The sequence below is a fragment of the Schistocerca gregaria genome, chromosome 3, assembly GCF_023897955.1.
Source record: "Schistocerca gregaria isolate iqSchGreg1 chromosome 3, iqSchGreg1.2, whole genome shotgun sequence".
NCBI lineage: Eukaryota > Metazoa > Arthropoda > Insecta > Orthoptera > Acrididae > Schistocerca > Schistocerca gregaria.
Genome location: NC_064922.1, coordinates 145,116,060 through 145,131,309, shown reverse-complemented (window position 1 = coordinate 145,131,309; position 15,250 = coordinate 145,116,060). Strand labels below are relative to the sequence as shown.

The 15,250-nt window shown below is 38.6% G+C and overlaps 1 protein-coding gene across 2 annotated transcripts in view; it reads left to right on the top strand.

Annotated features, from left to right (window-relative positions):
- The window catches only part of LOC126356366 (G protein-coupled receptor kinase 2), a 152,868-nt gene that overhangs the window by 111,389 nt on the left and 26,229 nt on the right, over nt 1–15,250 (top strand). The window contains exon 12 of one of the 2 annotated variants that reach the window (XM_050007352.1): nt 3,029–3,166. In XM_050007352.1, coding sequence (XP_049863309.1) covers nt 3,029–3,166 — 138 coding nt within the window. Of the gene's footprint in view, nt 1–3,006; nt 3,167–15,250 lie in introns of those variants that run through there. The other variant, XM_050007353.1, reaches the window with a different exon arrangement.

Sequence of the window (15,250 nt, the reverse complement as noted above, 5' to 3'; positions counted from 1 at the left end):
TTGGAATCAATACCATTTGTAAGTGTTCTCATTCTTAAAATTCTTTGAACTCACTGCCCCCCCCCCCCCCCCCCAATGTTGAACCACTATCTAACAAAAGACAAATAGACCCCCCCCCCCCCCAATTTAAAAAAAAGATGGCATTGTAGATGATTTAGGAGTAAAGGAGACCACTCACTAAATAATTCTGAAAGCTAGCATTTTTTCCTTCCCTTTTGCGAATGCCTGTCGATACTCAACACTTCTGGTATTTGGTGAGTGGTCTCCTTTAGTCCTAAATTACTAATGTGCTACCCGGACTTTCCTACTATATTTATAGGGGATTGTAGGTGATTTATTAGTTCTTCCAACCACATATATTTGTTCCTGTTTTTCACTAGGACAACCTTTTATTCTTTTCAGACTTAAAAAAAAACTAAAGTTTCAACATTCAACTTCTCCTGTAGGGGGAACCTTGCCTTGCTCACTACCTTGAAATACTTTATTCAAACCTTTTAATTTGAATTGATCTAGACTCAACTTTATTTTTTGTTCAAAAGGTTTAACAGTTTGTTGCCTTGAAATTGCCTTTTGGGCAATATTGCCACTGCCCAGTAAGGGACCTATTCCTCCTTTACTATGAGTAGCCTCTAATGGAGTGTTTCTAGTTCTTCCTGCATTTGGTTTACCTTTCTAGGCATTTTTATCATCTACGTAACTTTTTCTTGTAGTTATCCTATCCAAGCAAATACACTTGGTTACCTGTTTCCTCATTGACAGATATATATTAAATCCTGGTCTTTCTTCCTAATACTCTAACTTTCCTTAAGATTGGTTATGGGTACAAAAGTAATGACCATAGAAGGTTTATATATTTTTAGGAAAAGAACATGGCATTACATCTAGATTTTACGGTGATGCCAGCGATGTCTGGATTCTGCACTGCCTGTAAAGTAAGTTATCCTCCTGAGTCTTTTCACTCATATATAGTCACTCACTTAGTGACATCTCACTACTCTAAACCCCTTCAAAATGATCGTCAAGTGCTCTTAATTCACTAAATCTGTTTCCACTTCCCTTTTCCAATGCATCCATCCTACCATTAAGTGATCCTTGATCTGTTATCTATGTAGCTGATTATTGTGTTTGGCATTACATCTAGATTTTACGGTGATGCCAGCGATGTCTGGATTCTGCACTGCCTGTAAAGTAAGTTATCCTCCTGAGTCTTTTCACTCATATATAGTCACTCACTTAGTGACATCTCACTACTCTAAACCCCTTCAAAATGATCACTAAATCTGTTTCCACTTTCCTTTTCCAATGCATCCATCCTACCATTAAGTGATCCTTGATCTGTTATCTATGTAGCTGATTATTGTGTTTTGACAACTGTCCCATCTGCTTCTCTTGCATTATTTCCATTATTACATTAGCAAAGTCACTTCTTATTGTCGACAGCTGTCTGGGTTACAGTTGCTATTATTGCTGCTGCTGCTGCTGCTGCTGCTGCTATCATCAATTTGCTTGAAAAGCTCACTTTTTATATAGTAGTTGCCACATTCCACTTGAAATTTTCTATTCTTTTTCTTTCTTCATGCCTATGGCACCTTTTGTTCTTTGCATTATTTTCTTTGTTAACTAATTGTTTCTAAATGTAATCCACTGAATGGCCCTATTTTTAAGTAAACTCTTGTAAATCTGTATTTATGAATTTCCTGCCTAATGAGTTTGTTTCTTGTTAGTTTTGTGTCTGCTTTTACTTGTATCTTTGTAATCAATAATCACTTGAAACCATAAATTGGTGAGCTGGCTATTCCTTCCAAGGTTCAGAAAAGGCTCCAGGAGAAGTGGCCAAGGGCCTGTCCTCATTGGATTTTGTTTCTTCACAAGACATCCTAAACACAAAACATTTCTCAGGCAGTGCAGAATCCAGACATTACTGGCATCACTGTAAAATCTAGATGTGGTGCCATGTTCTTTTCCTAAAAATAATAAACCCTCCATGGTAATTACTTTTGTCTCCATAACCAATCTTAAGGAAAGTTAGAGTATTAGGAAGAAATATCAGGATTTAAAATATATGTGTTGATAAGGAAACAGGTAACCAAGTATACGTGCTTAGAAAACATTTCAAAACAACATTTATAATGTTCAAGTGAGTGGAGATAAGTGTTTGAAATGCAGGAATCTGTATTGGTTTCTTTACACTTTTGGAGCAGTTCTTGTAAATAAGAGCTGTGACTAAACATAAATCACACAAAATTATACATGTATAACTTTTTTACATATTTTATTATTAGATGGCACCAGTATAACTGGTTGATGTTGCTGGTACATGAGTACTAATGCAAATTCACGTACCTTGAAGAATAGATGGTCTCACTACTTTACACTCTTTCATAACTAAATGTGGGTGACATATACTCCAAACCAAAAGTTAGCACTCTGACTTCCATACTGTCAGCAACCACCAAAATAATTTTGTGTATTTTCGTACAGATGACATTGTGTATTGCATATTTCCATACTGTTGTCATGATCAGTTATGTTATGGTGTAATATCATATGAACTAATGAAATTTTTCTACCATAGATATTTAACATGGTTGTGTTGTGTGCATTTAATAATAGGACTTACGGTGTATTGACACATTTGTTTCTTTGTTTATTAATGAACAAGTAAGTTTTTCGCCTTTACAAGTTATGTTATGAGCCATGATAAGGTACATAATTTTGTTGAAAACTTAATGACTGTCATCAAAGTAATGGAAGAGGCCATACAAATGGGGTCCATATTTTAAGTAGTATTTTACTAGTTTTCAGATTTAAGTATACAGTATTTCTCATTTCTGTGTCATCTAAAGTTTGATAATATTGACTGAGCCCCATTTTTTCAGTGTAATTAAATGAAGAGTTACACTAATAGTGACTGTTTTCATCATAAAACCATCTATGTTCCAAGAGTTTGCTAGTAATGATTGTTGTGAAATCAGAGTTGTCATTACCTGTTAACTCACGCTGCAGCCCAACGCTGTTTGTCCTGCAGCCACACGCCGTATACGCCAAGGATGTCCTGGATATTGAGCAGTTCTCAACCGTGAAAGGCGTCAATTTAGATGCCTCGGATGACACGTTTTATAGCAAGTTCAACACTGGTTCTGTATCAATACCATGGCAGAATGAGGTAACAAATAAATTGTTTTCTCTGATTAAGTCTCATAAATGTCTGTCATATGCAAATATGGAAAATTTTTAAACCCCTATCGCAAATGCTATTGAGTTGTTGACTGTTTTTAGCCTCAGTTTTTGTAGTTGTTGAAAATTTGATAGGAGGGTACTGTATTACAGTGAGCAAAGATAGATGATGATCTTATCTGACTGTTTCAAGAGATCTTACATCACAAGATGATTTAACTTCTAAAAATGTGTACTGGGCTTTGTCCGTCAATTTTGGAACAATTACAAGTGTTATGTATTCAAAAGATGGTCATAAAAGTAGCAGTAACAGTAGTAATATTACTTGCATAATACAGTAGTATTTTTATTTGAAGGAAACTTGAGTTTCACTTAGAGATACGTTATTACCCATTAAAACCGTACAGGTTTTTCACATTTCATTAAAGATGAAGAGGTTCTTATGATTTGCCTTGTAGTATTGGGATTCGTTTTCAGATGCTACACATAAAAAGGAATTATTTTTCCTCTTGTACAAAACTGTTAAAAATCACTATCTACCTAATAACTTTTCTCTGGGAAGGTACTGCGAAGTGATGGAATTCATCTCATATGGCTGCTGGATTTCTTATTTGCGTTATTCTGATGCAGTCCCACAAAAAATGAAGCGATCAAAAATCGTAGCAAAACTCAAACCCCACAGGGCATCAGGCCAGCCAAAGAACTATCAACCAATCAGGCTATTGAGCACTATTTGTAAGTTCCTTGAGAGAATCTTTCATGATTGGATTAGTCCAGTGATCTTTCAGTAGGGCCTTCCAGGATGGAGCTGTGCTGATAAGGTCTTACCATGAACAACACTTATTGCTACAGGATACCAAATGAAGCAGTAAACATCAGTTTGACACAGTTTGGAGGCATGAGCTGCTTTATATATTGCTGCAACTTGTTCTATGCAGATGGACTACAGAAGTAACTGGCAACATGGTAATTGGAAAGATATTTACTTTAACTACAGGAAAAGGCACTGTTCGTGCAAAAATATTAAATAATGTCTTACCACAGGGATACATTCTTGTTACACTGCTCTTTACTTTATATATATTTGATATTCCTCCAGCACAGTCCAGAAAGTTTTTCTATGCAAATGACTGGGCAATAGCTATCCAGCACGAAGACTGGCACAAAAGCCTCCGATCTCTTTTTTGACCCGATCATCTTCAGATGTAAAACTAAAATAAAATGAAACATTAATAAATAACTGTTTAAATGGATACTGTGGAAAATATTTAAAATTTAAAATACTTAAAATTGTACCTGAATACCGTTTTTACTCTAATCTAAGCCACACCCAAAAATTGAGACTCGAAATCGAGGAAAAAAAATTTTTCCCAAATCTAAGCCACACCTGAAATTTGAGACTTGAAATTCAAGGGGAGAGAAAAGTTTTAGGCCACACCTCCAAATAGAAACAAAGTTGGTCCATTGTAATATGAGACACAATTTAGGTCGAATGAATGACGATACAGTTACAGTAGTTTGGCTCGAGTCGTAAGCTTAGAAGCTAAGCTTTACCAGGTAGCCATTGCTATGCGTCAGGTGCTCCGTCCGTATTTATGCGGGTACCCTTCCTTTGTCACGTGCCTCGACGAGTTTGAATTCATTACTTATTTTTCTTTGATCTGGTAAGTGACGTTCTCTTTGTTACAGGTGTTTACGTCACTCTAAACTGAAAATGCATTACTGTAATGTCTCATGCATTGTTTGTCACATTCTGATAATGAGTGTTTACGGCCTGTCGGCGCTCGCGGCATGGCTTGCTTTTGTGCGCGCTACCGCCACTTACAATTTTAACAAAAAAAAGAAGGGGGGAGAGAGAGAGAGAGAGAGAGAGAGAGAGAGAGAGAGGAATCATCTCATTAGCGAAACAATGACAGGAGACTGCTATTTGTTGTTACACTGCTGCTTTCTTTGGTAATGATTAACAAGAACCAAATAATAGGCTGCGTATGATAGATCATGTTCTGAACGGGAGTTTAGCGAAAATTTTTCTCCGTTTGAAAATCTTTGCAGACGCCTCTTTAGTACATTAAATTCTGCACAGAGCTATCTTAGATTTAAAAATCTAGTCAATTGCCGTGCTTCATTTCTGACTGACACGAATAATACGAATATAAACATGACATGATATGTATATTCGTCTGCGTCTGCTGTTGTCTCACTCTAGTTTCGTAGTTTATTAGGCAGACAGGATTTAAATGAGATAGCAGCAAACGCGAAACACATACATGGCAAAATGTTTATATTCGAATTAGTCTTATGGTGAAGAGAATACTGCATGTGATTCACAGTTCATAAAAGTTCCTATTAGCAACTATCTCTTCTCGCAGGTAGGAAAAAATTCAGATCGTAGAGTTGGCCATATTGACAGACATCCCAAACAGTCTTGCCAGTCGGATTTTCGTGGTACATTGAAATGCTGCTACATTCGAAGATGAACAATATGGAATTTGTATTTACTTTGTTGGATAATGTATGAAAATGCAGTGGTCGAAACTCAAGGCGGCGAAAAAAGCTCGTCTTCCACTCTTTTTTTTTTACTGACGCAGAGGTTTTGGCACCAGTATTTATCTTTGTGCCTGCAATGCATGCCTCTTTAGCGCTACATATATTCGACGGCAGAAGTTAGTTGTGGCAGTACCTACAAAATTTTTCAGAACTTCCACTTACTTGGCACTCGATTCTAAGCCGCCGGCGGTTTTTTGGATCACAAAAACCGGAGGGGGGGGGAGAAAGTGCAGCTTAGATTCGAGTAAATACGGTAGTTAGATAATGGAGCGTGAAATACTTAAAATTCTAGAAACATGTACCTGACTGACTATGAGTTGTTAAAACTCGTATTTCTTTAAAAAAAACTAACAGTACTATACTACACCTGGGACCATATGCAGTGGTATCCAGCAGTTTACAAATTCCACGGATAGTCTTATAGAACCATATGTCATGGACGATGCATAGGAGGTTGGTGGGAGAGGGGGGGAGGGAGGGGAGGAACAGGGTAAGAAATACATTGTTTAAAAGTAACACAATTAATTTAAAAGTAAAAAGCTATGTGAATAGTACACCTAATATTCAAACACGAGACATCTTTTTAAAATTGAGAGTTAAATTAAAACTTTGATCTGAAACATTTGAGTGCACACAGTTTTCAGCAGAGGGTGTCTGAAATGTGCACTGTCATTCTGCCTGAAAGTGTGGTCGGCTGCTAAGGTCGTCTTCTGCTGAGTGGCGCTCTAGGAAACATGGAGTTGGTGCTGACTAACCGTCTGAGTACTTCATCAAAATTGCTGAAGTCACATTGGAGATTGAGTGTTTTATCTGGTACTTCAGGTCAAATCCAGAGATTTCAAGTTCTTCCACGTGTAAAATTTGGAAATTTAATGCATCAGGTCTGTATAAGATTAAACATAATGGATGTCGTAAACAGTATATATATATATATATATATATATGATTAATAGAACTTTTGAGATCTAGTTTGCAGACACACTGCACTATGAAATAGTAAGACAGCATTTAGAGATCACATAACTGAAACTAAACACTCAGTAGGACCAACGGACAAACATATTGAAATTTTGCACGTCGCATCTGAAAGTCAATTTTTTATCATACTGGAAGAACTTTAAGTCTATGGACATCACCTGAAAGAAACAGATAAAACACTCAATCCCCAATGTGACTTAAGGAGTTGTGTGTATTTAAGGGATTTTGGCAACATACACAGGTGGCCCAGTCACCTGCAGCTCATCATGTACACAAGCAGAAACACACCTCGGAAACCCTCTGCTGAAAAAATGCAGGCACTCATTGTTTTAGATCAATGGTTTAATTTAATATGAATTTAAAAATGATGTCTCATATTTGAATATTAGGTGCATTATTCACATAGCTTCTTAGTTTTAGTTTGCTTGTATTATGTCTTTTAGACATCTTTGTTAAATTTTAATGCAGCACAGTATTAGTTGCCTGACCTCCCCCAAAAATGATCCATGACATATGGATCAGTATGACAAACTATGGATTTAGTAAATTGCTGGATACTACAGAATGTTGTCACCACTGTTTTGCAATGACATTCTTTTTATTTTATAGCCTAAGACTGTGTTCTTTTTGAACAAAATTGTATTTTCTCAGCTTGTGAGTAATCAGGTACAGTGTTAAGAATTTTGCAAATTTTTGTTCTACATTATCTACTTATCCAGGTAAACTTTTTTTAAGTATTTTATATTTTACATGTTTTCAGTATCTGTTACCCACTTAAATAGTTGTTTATGAACATTTCGTTTCATTTTAGTTTTAGTATCCTGCATCTGCATAAATTGTCACTTTCACTTCTTTCCTCAGACACCTTTCACCCTGTTTCCTACTATATGGCATATACACTATGTGACCAAAAGTATCCGGACACCTGGCTGAAAATGGCTTAAGTGTTCGTGGCACCCTCCATCAGTAATGCTGGAATTAAATATGGTGTTGGCCCATTCTTAGCCTTGGATGACAGATTCCACTCTCGCAGGCATGCGTTCATTCAGGTGCTGGAAGGTTTCTTGGGGTATGGCAGCCCATTCTTCATAGAGTGCTGCACTGAGGAGAGGTATCGATGTTGGTTGATGATGCCTGGCACAAAGTCAGCATTCTAAAACATCCCAAAGGTGTTCTATAGGATTCAGGTCAGGATTATGAGCAGGCCAGTCCCTTACAGGGATATTATTGTCATGTAACCACTCCACCACAGGCCGTACATTATGAACAGGTGCTCGATCGTGTTGAAAGATGCAATCACCATCGCCGAATTTCTCTTCAACAGTGGGAAGCAAGAAGATGCTTAAAACATCAATGTAAGCCTGTGCTATGATAGTGCCACACAAAACAACAAAGCGTGCAAGCCCCCTCCATGAAAAACACTACCACACCATAACACCACTAACTCCGAATTTTACTGTTGCCACCACACACGCCGGCAGATGATGTTCACTGGGCATTTGCCATACCAACACCATACTAACCGATCGCCACATTGTCTACGTGATTTGTCACTCCACACAATGTTTTTCCATTGTTCAGTCATGCACTGTTTATGCTCCTTACACCAAGTGAGGCATTGTTTGTCATTTACCGACGTGATGTGTGGCTTATGAGCAGCTGTTCAACCATGAAATCAAAGTTTTCTCACTTCTCACCTAACTGACATAGTGCTTGCAGTGGATTCTGGTGCAGCTTGGAATTCCTGTGTGATGGTCTGGATAGATGTCTGCCTATTACATGTACAACCGTATTCAACTGTCGGCAGTCTCTGTCAGTCAGCAGACAAGGTCGGCCTGTATGCTTCTGTGGCGTACGTGTAACTTCACGTTTCCACTTCACCATCACATAGGAAACAGTGGACCTAGGGATGTTTAGGAGTGTGGAAATCTTTTGTACATATGTATGATACAAGTGACTCCCAATCACCTGACCACGTTCGAAGTCCGCGAGTTCTGCTCTCTCACAATGTCTAATGACTACTGAGGTACCTGGCAGCAGGTGGCAGCACAATGTATCTAACATAAAAAACATATGTTTTTGGGGGTGTCTGGATACTTTTGATCTCATAGTGCCTTAGGGTCCAGCATATGGTTTGAAAATTACATGTTTGACCTTACACCCACTTTAACAATAAACATATTTGGAGCATTCTTCAACTTCATGTCTGTCTTCTAAGTACTCATTTACATGACCTTATCAAGCAGTCTATGTAACTTACAAGTGTATTGTTTTTATTAGCATTCCATTATCACTGAGTTACTCATTAAAAGAATTTCATTATTTTACCAAAATGATACCAATTCCACTGCTACAAAGGCGCATAACTACCATTTAGTATAACATTAATGTTAGCACATCATTATTTATGTTCTTAGTCACGTCCATTGCCTGATTTCCCCTCACCAAAGTGATGTTGCTAACGTCCTCAAACAGAAATTCTAATGCAGTGCACCAATAACTACTTCTACAACACCAAAGAAAAAATAATAATTATAGTCGTGTAGTACAGTATGTGATGAAATTGAAGAACTGGACAGGAAGGGAAGATACGATTTACTATACAACAGAGTAGGAGTTGCTGAGGTAAGATGGAATGGACATGGAGAGTTGCAATCAGATGAATATGTATTCTACTACTCAGGAGGAGAAGTAAAAGGAATTAATGGAGTAGGAATGATTATGACAAAGGAATTGGCTAAATGTGTGGAATAGACTATGCAAATGACCGGGTTATTGGTGTAAGGCTGAAAGGAGCACAAGAAGATTTACTGATTGTCCAGGTGTATATGCCAACTTCAGAACATGACGACCAAATTGTAGAGGAAACGTACAATGTAATAGAGAGAATAATGGACGAAAATAAAAAATGCTGCACAATAGTAATGGGAGACTGGAATGCCATTGTGGGAGAAGGGAAAGAGGGAAACATAGTAGGCAGTCATTGTCTTGGAAGTAGAAACGACATAGGTGAATGGTTAATTGACTTCTGCAGGGAAAGGCAGTTGATAGCGGCAAACACATGGGTCAAGAATCACAAGAGGAGGCTCTACACTTGGAAATCACCAGGGGATAAATACAGAAACCAAATCAATTTTATACTGGTAGAAGAAAGATACAGGAATGGAATCAAGAAGGTGCACACATTAACAGGTGCAGATATTAATAGTGACCACAACTGACTTATGGCAGAAATAGAAATAAGAATGAAAAAACTGATGTCGGTGACCATGGTAAAGAAGTGGGATTTAGAGAAGATAAGATCCAACAAATAACAAATTACAGAAATGCTGTCTCAGGACTTTCTAAACACATTACAAGACAAAGAAGCACCTGATAATGCCAACGAGTACTGGAATATGCTGAAAGAAGGAATCATTAAAGCAGGACAGCAAAATATAGGGTATGTAAAAGGGAAAAGGTCAAAAAAACCATGGGTCACACAAGAAATGATTTCCAAAATGGAGGAGAGAAGAAAATTGAAAAACAAGAACACTGAAGATGCAAGACAGATATACCAAAAGTTAAATACATGATCTGTGAAGAGAAACAGAGCAGGCTATAAAAAAAATGGCTAAAAGAGGAATGTGATGGAATTGAAGAACTGGACAGGAAGGGAAGGTACGACTTACTATACAACAGAGTAAAGACTATGACATGGGAACAAAACAGAGCAGGAAGTGCTACTATGGAAATTTTGAGTAAAGACGAAGAGGTAGTGTGCAAAGATCGTGACGATGTCCCCCAGAGATGGGAAGAATATATAAAAGAGCTATATGACACAAATAGCAAACCAGAAACTCCGGAACTTGAATCACACAGCAGTGTAAGTGACGACGAGAAAGGACCGACCATCATAATGGAAAAAGTAAAGTCTGCCATAGCTGCAATGAAACATGGCAAAGCGGTAGGTACAGACACAATACCGGGAGAAATACTAAAATGCTTGAACCACGATGGAATAACAGAAATAATGAGGTTATGTAATAAAATATATGACAGTGGTGAATGGCCTGAGGTCTTTCTGACAACAGTAATGATTCCATTACCGAAAAAACAAGGAACCAAGAAATGCAGCGAGCACAGGACAGTCAGCCTCATTTCACATGCAGCCAAAGTGATGTTAAGAATAATTAATAAAAGACTTGGAAAAAGTAATGGAGGAGAATCTTGGCGAGAAGCAGTTTGGCTTTAGAATGAGATTTTTACTCTGCAGCAGAGTGTGCGCTGATATGAAATTTCCTGGCAGATTAAAACTGTGTGCTCGACCGAGACTCGAACTCGGCACCTTTGCCTTTCCCGGGCAACTGCTCTACCATCTGAGCTACCGAACACGACTCACGCCCGGTACTCACAGCTTTACTTCTGCCAGTATCTCGTCTCCTACCTTCCAAACTTTACAGAAGCTCTTCTGCAAACCTTGCAGAACTAGCATTTCTGAAAGGAAGGATATAGTGGAGACATGGCTTAGCCACAGCCTGGGGGATGTTTCCAGAATGAGATTTTCACTCTGCAGCGGAGTGTGCGCTGATATGAAACTTCCTGGCAGATTAAAACTGTGTGCGCGACCGAGACTCGAACTCGGGACCTTTTCCTTTCGCGGGCAAGTGCTCTGCCATCTGAGCTACCGAAGCACGACTCACGCCCGGTACTCACAGCTTTACTTCTGCCAGTATCTCGTCTCCTACCTTCCAAACTTTACAGAAGCTCTTCTGCGAACCTTGCAGAACTAGCAGTCCTGAAAGGAAGGATATAGCGGAGACATGGCTTAGCCACAGCCTGAGGGATGTTTCCAGTTCTGCAAGGTTCGCAGAAGAGCTTCTGTAAAGTTTGGAAGATAGGAGACAAGACACTGGCAGAAGTAAAGCTGTGAGTACCGGGCGTGAGTTGTGCTTTGGTAACTCAGATGGTAGAGCACTTGCCCGCGATAGGCAAAGGTCCCGAGTTCGAGTTTCGGTCGGGCACACAGTTTTAATCTGCCAGGAAGTTTCAGTTTGGCTTTAGACGGAATACGGGCTCCAGAGATGCAATAGGGCTCCTACGAATCTTGGGAGAAAGGTTTATTGAAAATGGAAGAGACCTATATATGTGCTTCATCGATCTAGAAAAGGCATTTGACAATGTGGTTTGGGACAAGCTGCCGACTATGAGGGGAAAGAGAGTGGACTGAAAAACCAGAAGACTTATAAACTCATTATATCTTAATCAAAAAGTTTCAGTTAAAGTGAGAGGAGAAAGTACAAACTGGATCAGACTAGGAAAAGGAGTAAGATAAGGATGCTGTTTATCACCTACTCTTTTCAACCTCTACTTGGAAAATATGATTGACCAATGCTCATTAGATGACAAAGGAGCAGAAATTGGAGGAAGAAGAGTAGGGTGTTTGAGATTTGCTGATGACATGGTCCTTCTAGCCACAGGGGAAAAACAATTACAGGATTTGGTGTACACCATTGCAAGTAATGGGAAAAAAATGGAATGAAAATAACACAAATAAAACAAAAGCGTTGGCACTAGGAGGAAATAAGGAAATAAAAATTATTCTGAATGGAGAAACACTAGAACAGGTGCAAAATTTTAAGTATCTTGGAGCAGGATAGACACTGACTGGAAATGCACCACGGAAATTAAAACAAGGATAGCAATGGCAACAGAGGCGTTTTATAAGAAAAGGAGACTCTTCTGCAGCGGTCTGGACAGAGAACTCAGAAAGAGACTCATAAAATGTCTTGTATGGAGCGTTCTTCTATATGGCGCTGAAACATGGACTATGAGGAAAAAAGACAGAGAAAGGCTGGAGGCTTTTGAGATCTGGACATGGCAGAAGATGGAAAGAATAAGTTGGATGGACAGAGTAGAAAATGAAGAGGTACTGAGAAGAGTGGGAGAGAAGAGACAGTTACTAGATGTAATAAAGAGAAGAAAAAGAAATTGGATTGGGTATATATGGAGAAAGAATGACGGACTGATAAAAACAGTTTTAGAAGGTTATGTAGAAGGGAAAAGGAAGCGAGGAAGGAAGAGATTCCAGATATTGGATGACATGATGGACGGTACAGCATACAGCAGCCTTAAGAAGGAAGCAATGGATTGCAGAAAATGGAGAGGCAAAGGGCGTGCTAATATAGCAGATAACTGATGATGATGAGTACAGTTGTCATCTTATGTGGTTAATGAAAAATTTCTAATAGTAAATGCCAAGAAAAATTAAAATTCTATGCTTCAGATGCATCAGTTTACATGTACATCAGTGTTGTATTAACATAAATAGCTTTTGAGACGATCTGATATTTGTGTTGCTGGAACGTTAGATGTATTTGAAAAATACATACTGATAAATTGCCATCCCGTTCGTTCATATTCAGTAAATAAATGACCTTTGCAAATTTGTGCAGGAATAACAATCAATATTGAATTTAAGGAGAAAATATAAAAATGCAGTAAATGAAGCAGGCAAAAAGGAATACAGACGTCTCAAAAATGAGATCGACAGGAAGTGCAAAATGGCTAAGCAGGGATGGCTAGAGGACAAATGTAAGGATGTAGAGGCTTATCTCACTAGGAATAAGATAGATACTGCGTACAGGAAAATTAAAGATACCTTTGGAGATAAGAGAACCACTTGTATGAACATCAAGAGTTCAGATGGAAACCCAGTTCTAAGCAAAGAAGGGAAAGCAGAAAGGTGGAAGGAGTATATAGAGGGTCTATACAAGGGCGATGTACTTGAGGACAATATTATGGAAATGGAAGAGGATGTAGATGAAGACGAAATGGGAGATATGATACTGCGTGTAGAGTTTGACAGAGCACTGAAAGACCTGAGTCGAAACAAGGCCCCCGGAGTAGACAACATTCCATTGGAACTACTGACGGCCTTGGGAGAGCCAGTCCTGACAACTCTACCATCTGGTGAGCAAAATGTATGAGACAGGCGAAATACCCTCAGACTTCAAGAAGAATATAATAATTCCAATCCCAAAGAAAGCAGGTGTTGACAGATGTGAAAATGACCGAACTATCAGTTTAATAAGTCACAGCTGCAAAATACCTACACGAATTCTTTACAGACGAATGGAAAAACTAGTAGAAACCGACCTCGGGGAAGATCAGTTTGGATTCCGTAGAAATTTTGGAACACATGAGGCAATACTGACCCTATGACTTATCTTAGAAGCTAGATTAAGGAAGGGCAAACCTACGTTTCTAGCATTTGTAGACTTAGAGAAAGCTTTTGGCAATGTTGAGTGGAATACTCTCTTTCAAATTCTGAAGGTGGCAGGGGTGAAATATAGGGAGGGAAAGGCTATTTACAATTTGTACAGAAACCAGATGGCAGTTATAAGAGTCGAGGGACATGAAAGGGAAGCAGTGGTTGGGAAGGGAGTGAGACAGGGTTGTAGTCTATCCCCGATGTTATTCAATCTGTATATTGAGCAAGCAGTAAAGGAAACAAAAGGAAAATTTGGAGTAGGTATTAAAATTCATGGAGAAGAAATAAAAACTTTGCGGTTCGCCGATGACATCGTAATTCTGTCAGAGACAGCAAAGGACTTCGAAGAGCAGTTGAACGGAATGGATAGTGTCTTGAAAGGAGGATATAAAATGAACATCAACAAAAGCAAAACGAGAATAATGGAATGTAGTCGAATTAAGTCAGGTGATGCTGAGAGAATTAGATTAGGAAATGAGACACTTAAAGTAGTAAAGGAATTTTGCTATTTGGGGAGCAAAATAACTGATGATGGTCGAAGTAGAAAGGATATAAAATGTAGACTGGCAATGGGAAGGAAAGCGTTTCTGAATAAGAGAAATTTGTTAACATCGAGTATAGATTAAGTGTTAGGAAGTCTTTTCTGAAAGTATTTATATGGAGTGTAGCCATGTATGGAAGTGAAACATGAACGATAAATAGTTTGGACAAGAAGAGAATAGAAGCTTTCGAAATGTGGTGCTACAGAAGAATGCTGAAGATTAGATGGGTAGATCACATAACTAATGAGGAAGTATTGAGTAGGATTGGGGAGAAGAGAAGTTTGTGGCACAACTTGGCCAGAAGAAGGGATCGGTTGGTAGGACATGTTCTGAGGCATCAAGGGAACACCAATTTAGTATTGGAGGGCAGCGTAGAGGGTAAAAATCGTAGAGGGAGACCAAGAGATGACTGCATTAAGCAGATTCAGAAGGATGTGGGTTGCAGTGGGTTCTGGGAGATGAAGAAGCTTGCACAGGATAGAGTAGCATGGAGAGCTGCATCAAACCAGTCTCAGGACTGAAGACCACAACAACAACAAAAACAACATCATAATGAATGACCAATTATATATTAAATACAACATCACAATGCCTACGAGAGAAAATACTCACTCCTGCATTGTAACTTTAAGCAAAAGAACAGTATTCCGATGAAGAAAGCAACATGCTGCTGTTATTGAGTTGAATGGTAGTGCAGCAGAATCATTTACAAAAGATAAGGACTAATAAAATGTGAGTGTAATTGATGTATTTC